Source organism: Nuphar pumila, chromosome 5, assembly GCF_984573655.1.
Source record: "Nuphar pumila chromosome 5, dmNupPumi1.hap1.1, whole genome shotgun sequence".
Lineage (NCBI taxonomy): Eukaryota > Viridiplantae > Streptophyta > Magnoliopsida > Nymphaeales > Nymphaeaceae > Nuphar > Nuphar pumila.
The window spans coordinates 112,122,216-112,129,533 of NC_143253.1; the positions used below are offsets into that span (position 1 = coordinate 112,122,216).

General features: G+C 41.3%; 1 protein-coding gene across 3 annotated transcripts; it reads right to left on the bottom strand.

Moving 5' to 3' along the window:
- Window positions 1-631: 631 nt before the first annotated feature.
- CNX7 (co-factor for nitrate, reductase and xanthine dehydrogenase 7) lies at window positions 632-7,068 on the bottom strand. 3 transcript variants are annotated; one of them, XM_090006416.1, is made up of 3 exons: window positions 6,884-6,911; window positions 6,212-6,298; window positions 632-1,163 (listed from the first exon to the last, which is right to left on the bottom strand). In XM_090006416.1, exon 3 carries the CDS (start codon window positions 1,148-1,150, stop codon window positions 839-841), a length of 312 nt encoding a protein of 103 aa, XP_089862542.1. In that variant the 5' UTR covers window positions 1,151-1,163; window positions 6,212-6,298; window positions 6,884-6,911; the 3' UTR covers window positions 632-838. The 3 variants fall into 3 exon arrangements, with proteins under 3 accessions (XP_089862542.1, XP_089862543.1, XP_089862541.1); XM_090006417.1 differs by lacking the exon at window positions 6,884-6,911 and adding an exon at window positions 3,530-3,683 and having other exon boundaries at window positions 6,212-6,276; XM_090006415.1 differs by lacking the exon at window positions 6,212-6,298 and having other exon boundaries at window positions 6,884-7,068.
- Between the last annotated feature and the right edge of the window lie 250 nt (window positions 7,069-7,318).

The window sequence follows — 7,318 nt, forward strand, 5'->3', positions numbered from 1 at the left end:
CAGATTCAACCCAATTCTATCTCGCAAACTAGATGGGAACCGGGTAGCATTCAACCAGATTCTGTCTAATTGACAGACCCAGAATGTGGAGTCAATGTGGGGATTGTGACTTGAGAGAACCCAGCCGAGCTTCTAGAGCTGGGGACTCAGACAAACTCAGTTGAGTCAATGTAGCTGCATGAGTTGTGTACCAGGTCGATGCAACTCACGTGAACATAAGCAGCCCACATCAATTCAGACCAGGATAAACCAAGTTCACAGCAATTTTTTGGATCATGAATGTGGGTCGAAGAGGTAGCTTGGTCCAATCAATCAAACAAAAATACTTGGGGCTCTTCCCTATTTCTAGATTTCCCAAATCATCTTGGACAGAACTGTTCTGAGCTCATTACAACAGTTCTTCCTTCTCGTTTTGCATTTCAACATTGAGAAAGGCTACTGATTCAATCCAAACCATCTAGCTTTCATGTATTGCGTTGGTTGACCCTAATTTCATCATATTTTGTCAGCCATAAGGTTGACGCAGTTGCTATAAGTAAAATCTATTTAAGTATCTTGCCTTGAGACTGCTCAAGTATCACATAAAAGAGCAAAATTGCAGTTCATAACAGAATGATCATACACAATCTTCTGAGACAGTATTTTCGTGTATTACTAAGAAGATCAAAGAGTTTTTGCATCTCCATCAAGGAATCACTCAGGCAGGTATCAACAGTCTACAATTTAGGCTAGTGAATTTGATTGGTACAAGATGCATCAAACTTACAAGGAGATTATTAAGTTGCCAGATTTTGCAGAGACCAGCTTCAAAACATATGAAGGTATCTTCTGTTGGATTTCAGCCACCGCTAATAGGAGGGATGATAGCCAGTTCATCCCCATTCTTCACAACTGTCGATTCTTGCACGTATTCCTGATTCAAAGCCACCACTATGCAATTTCTGATTTCTTGCAGTTGCGGGAAAATGGTCAAAAGGTTATCCAAACAGTCATGGGCTGTGCAACCCACTGGCACTGATAGATCTGTTTCAGCTGTGCCAGATAAATCCCTTGCCCTTGCAAAGAACAAAACTTTGATGTTCAAGAGAGGATCCTTCATTTCAGCCACAACGTCCTCCACTTTTTTTCCAATTTTCACCTCCTCATCCATGAGAAACAAAATTCTGTAGCATGAAAAGTATCAATCACAAATCTAGGAGGGAATAAATAAGATTGAACCTTTTCACTCTCCTTTTTCAAAGTTTACTCAACAATCCTAATAACGAATAAATCATTATCTCTGCTCTAATAAATTAGTGTTATCCTCATCATTGGTGATCAAAAAATATGTTATCTTTGCCATTGGTGATCAAAGAATAAGTCCTTGTACATTCTGCTTGTAGCAGAGAACAGAAAATGCTCCACAGCTAACATGAAAGGAATAAATTATATGCATGATGAGAATGACATCACATCCTTCTCCTTGAAGAAAAGGCTAAGGATCTACAGAAACTTCTAATTTGACAAACAGGAGCTTGATTTTGTTAAAATCTTCATTTTGCCAATATATGGGTTGCAATGCAATTTTGAGCAAAATATCCCACCTGGATGCTGTTTGAATTTTTTTGCCAATTCTTCTAGATTTGGGTTCACGTTTGACATGCATTTCATGTTTCACAAGACAAATTAAAATATCAATTCATTATACGAAATCATATAAAAAGATTCAAAGAGGTGGCAGCTCATGAGCAAAACAGCAAGATATTTTCATTTCAAAATTTCTTAAACCACCTCCCTAACGATCTTTAATAGGATTTAAACCAACACAAATAGGAAATAGAAACTGGTTCCCTACTTGAAGCAAAATTCCATCACATGAAAAGTATCAATCGACAAATCTAGGAGGGAATAAATATGCTTGAATCTTTTCACTCTTGCTGCTTTTTTATATTTTCCAATATTTCCTCAATAGATCCAAGTACAAGTGAGTCATTGCCTCTATTCTAATAAATCAGTGTTATCTTTATCATTGGTGATCAAAGAACACTCTAATTTTACCATTAGTGATCAAAGAATGTGCCCTTTTACATTCAACTGGTACCAGGGAACAGGAAATGGTCCACAGCTAACATGAAGGCTATGTAACAGGGATTCGGCTAGCAGGGTGCCGCACCCGCGTCGACGCGACTCGACGCGGGTGCTGGTGCGGGTGCGGTCAACCCAACCCTGGGTGCGTTGACCGCTCTCAGGGTCATTTCGGTCTTTTTTTTTGTTTTAAAAAAAAATATTTGCCCTATGAAATGGGCTGCGGAATTTTAAAAAAAATTGCCCTATGAAATGGGTTCAGACAAAGAAAGCCCGTACTCGTTCGGTTTCTACTTCAAACGCTCCTCCGATCACCTAAAGAACGACAGAATACAACAACACACTTCATTTTCTCGAATTCCCAATGCAAATACCACGAAAAACTTGGGTCCAGACAAAAAAGCCCGCAAACTCGTTCGGTTTCTACTCAAAACGCTCCTCCGATCACCTAAAGAAAAAAAGAAATACAGCAAAAAAGTTTCATCTCCTCAATTTTCTAAGACAAATGTCACGAAAAACTCGGCTTTTGAAAAACCGAAATCCAGAAGCTCAAGTGTTGACTCATAAAAGACGATTTCCACTCAAAAAAATCCACCCGATCACCTCAAGATCCCGCGATTTCCTCCAATTCTCGAAGCTAACCGGCGTAAACCACGGAGAAACACAGATCGGGAGCGAAACCCCGGAAAATCGAGCGCACGATTGGGGAGATTTCCACTGACCTGAAGAAGAGCGAGCGGCGAACACGCGCATCTTGATCCTTCTACGGCAAAAGGGAGGGAGTGTAGGAAGAGATAGAGAGAGCGAGTTCCTCTCCCTGGTGGAGTGAAGAGAGACGCTTCACTGGTCACTGCTTCCAGATTTGCGTTTCTGGCTTCCGAACCCTCTTTCCCTCTCTCTCTCTCTCTCTCTCTCTCTCTCTCTCTCTCTCTCTCTCTCTCTCTGCTTTTCCTTTTTCTTGTTTTTTTCCACAAATTTTCGTGTCAACGATTGACGCACAGAGAAGAAGAGACTTTGACGCCCTTGTGACGCCCCACGCGTCATCTTAGCAACGATTATTTGCATTTCCAAAAAATGTTAAATGCCCCATTCTGTCTCTTAATTACGCTAGTGCCATATCTATGACTATCACTGACCACAAACTTTAAAAACGGGGGTTAAATTTACAAAAAATGTTAAAACCCGCGTCGGGGGAACCCCCGGACCCCCTTATATATATATATATATATATATATATATATATATATATATATATATATATATATATATATATATATATTTGGACATTTTTGCCCCTGCCGCACCCGGGTTTTTTGGAAGTGCTGAATCCCCGCACCCGCACCCATGTGACATATCATGAAGGGGATAAATTATATGCATGATAAAATATGAGATCATCCTTCACCTTGAATATACAGAAAATCATAATTTGATAAACAGGATCTTGAGTTGGTCAAAATCTTACCTTTTGCCAACATATGGGTTGCAAGATTACACCTGGACTTTTGAGCGAATCATCCCACCTAGATGCTGCTTGAATGTCGTTCTTCTAGATTCATCTTACTTGAAGCTTAGCATGAAGCAAACAGGGTTCACTTTTGACATGCATTTTGTGTTTCCTAAGATGAATTGTAATACGATTCATTACATGAAATCATATAAAAAATTTGAAAGCGGTGGTAGCAATCAGCTCTTGTTATCATGCTTGGAACTGAATCATGTGTGTTTCCTAAGATGAATTATAATACAATTCAGTACAAACAATTCATGTTGTCATGCTTGGAAGTGGAAAACTAGCAGTGAGAATTCCACTTCTGCTAGATAATAGAATCTTCCCAACTATTTGCATACATCAAAAAATCTTAGGATGAAAAAAAAAACACTTGGTACAAGGTTCCCAACCATACTTAGGAAAAGTTTCCCCGTCTAGGATGTAACGCCCCAAAATTTCAAACTTATAAACATTTTCAAAATGGTCAACAGACTAGAAAATTCTCTTTTCTTTTCAGAGTTTTTAACAAATCAGCGAAAACATTTTTCTTTGAATCAGAAACGCAAGTTGACAACCTTGCGCACGCTAGCGTAAAAATCCACATTCACCAAACAAAAATATCTTGCAACCATTTTAATAAGCTATTTGTATTAGAAATAACTTTAAAGAAGGAAACCCTTGCCAAAAACCCAAAAGTCTAGACCGCGAGCTGCTAACAGAAATAATGGGATCTTGAGATCATCTTGCAATCGCGTCATCGTCTGTCTCGCAACCTATTCATCACTTGTGCTCATAAAATGGGTCAGTTTCACGAAAAACTAGTAAGTGCGCAAACAAGACATTAGAGAACAAAATTAGGTATTTGCATTTAATTCTATCATGCTTAGCAGTTTAAACAAGTGAAAAACTATTACTATCATCAACAGTTAATCAGCGTAAGAAGAATGCTACAACTAGCATAAGCCGTTAATTAATTCAAGAGAAATGCTACAACTAGCATAAGCAGTTAATTAATACACAGTGCACAATCAACAACTAATGTGAGCAGTACAACTTTTGTTTTGATAATTAGCTGGCCTGCGGATACGTGCAAGACACGAATCGTAGAAACAACTGAGACTAGTTTGGGGGTCTATTATGCCATGTATTTTCAATACCCCGAATAGCTAGCTGAGTCCGCTCCTAAAAGGATGGTCGGTGACCAAGAAAGGATTCCCCAAAGGCATATAAAGACAACGGATGCATCCTACTTCTGCAGAAGTCTGTGGAATCTACCACCTAGGATAATCTCTAGTAGTCTTGTCCCCTAACATTGATGACTGGGGACATCGAGTCATTGCCAGAGGAGTAGTTGTTAACAACATGTTCATCGGAGTTTTCGTACCATCTCATCATCTCCCTTTACGATAAACAACTGGTCGAATGGATGCTTCAAGTTTTGCTTAACTGAAGACCCATTCTGCATGCTCTGGTCTTTCGACCCATCTCGCCTGTAAAGGTGAATCATCACCATATATGTGATTTCAGCATTGTGCCAGTAGCACGATTCAAGGTCGCATGATCGTCTCATCCAACCATTGTAGTATTAACATTGCGCGCATGTCTACAAGTACGTTACAATGAAAGGGGTATAGGCTTCTCAAAAGAAAACCCCCAACACAGTGTTTCATAAAGATGTAATGTAATGCAAAAACTCATTTTTCGCATGTTTTATCTTTCGAAACAAAAATACAACTCTTGTGCTATTCGCACGGTACGAGATCATCACGGATCTCTCATCCATTTATCATAGTACCAATATGTTGCATATGGCTCGATACTAGCTTCGATAAATGGGATACAGGTTCTCAACAGAATTCCGCTCAAATACTTCCATGTGCCCCTCATCGGGGTTGCCCGAGTCGTATCAGATATGCAACCGAAGTAATAAACATACTTCTCTCAAATATAGCAATTTGAGATACTGAGTTGCCATCTTGCAACAGGAAAGACCTTCAATTTCTGCTTTGCAACAACGCATTTGGGAAAGCAAGTTCGCACTAGGAATCCCCCTTTTTAGAGAATTAAAATGCATAAGTGCGACTCTCATATTTAAAACAACAAGCGAGACAAGGTACGCTCAAGGTTGCACTTATGTAAGTGCAGGTCAACAAAATGTGAGCCCGAGTACAATCCAGTGTGACTGCAAGTAATCCTCATTTCGCGAAACTGTATATCGAGCGCAAGAATGCGTAAACAGTGCATGAAGTACAAAATCGTACATCGGCTAAATAAATGCGAAAGCAGGTAAATACATAAAGCAAATAGCATGTGCACACTGAAGCGCGGCGGTGAAGTAAATGACATAAAGCAGTAGCCTATGCACTAAAGCATGGCGGCGAAGTAAATGACATAATGCAGTAGCTTGTGCACTAAAGTGTGGCGGCGAACTAAATGGCATAAAGCAGTATCCTCTGCACTAAAGCGCAGCGGCAAAGTAAATGACATAATGGAAAGGACAAAGATCGCAAAAATGTGTTATATATATATATATATATATATATATATATATATATATATATATATATATATATATATATATATATATATATATTTGCTTCCATTTCCATTTTTAGTGTTTTAGCTTACTTCAATTCATGCGCAACTTTCCCCTACCTTAGGGAGTCTCGGGGTTGGGCTTGCCTTCGTGAGTAAGTAACGAAGGGCTCGGGCTGCGGGACGAGAGCGGATCCGTCATGCAAACTGCGAAAGAGCAAAGCATGAATATTCTAACATAGAAAGAAGCATCGGCCCTAGCTAAGGGTCGACCTAAGGAAAAGAAAGAAGGGGGCAGGGGGCGCAGCCCCTGCCAGCCTGTCTGCCAGAAAAAGAAGGAGAAGGGAAGGGGGTTGCCCCCTTCCAGCTTCTAACAGTCAACAAGGAAGGGGCAAAAGCCCCTGACGACCGATTATGCACAGGCGTCAGGGGGCGTTGCCTCTGCCGACTTGCCCCGTAACGACAGACAGGCCCTGCCGGTCAAAAAAATTTAGGCGGCAGGGGCATCGCCCCTGCCGCCCTGCCGAAAGACGACAGGCAGGGGCCCAAAGCCCCTGCCGATCGAAGGTAAGCGAGAGAGAGTGAGAGGCAGGGGTTGGAAACCCCTGCCGTTCGATCAAAACAGGCCGCCCCTCCGAACAGCGAGAGGCAGGGGAAAAAGGCCCTGCCGACTGGTCGGACACAGGCGGCAGGAGCATCGCCCCTGCCGGCCTGCCGGGAAAAGAGAAGAAAAATGAGAAGAAGAAGAGGAAGAGGGAAGAAGACAGAAGAAGAAGAGAGAGGAGGGTTTACCTGCAACAGCCGCGGAAGGGGGCTGATGTCGCCGGCGTCGGTGTCGGCGTCGGCTGACGAGCGAGAGAGGGTCGGGCGAGGGTGAGAGAGAAGCAGAGAGAGAGAGAGAAACAGAGAGAGGGCTGAGGAAGAGGGGGAGCGGCGGGAGTGAGAGGAGGCGGGGAGTCGAGGTCGGGGAGAGAGAGAAACAGAGAGAGGGCTGAGAGAGAGAGGTCCAAATCTCTTTTTTTTTTTTACCTGGATTTTAGATAGGAGGCTGAGAAACTTTTCTTAGAGAATTTTTCACGTCTATACGTATTCCCCTTATTATTTTTCATATGAAAACTTAATATTTAATGTAAAAAAAAAAAAATCTCAGTTGAGCGTTCCTTACTTGACAGATACACCATAGGCATTCAGATATAAAATAAGAGATTTCATGATCAAGCTCCATAA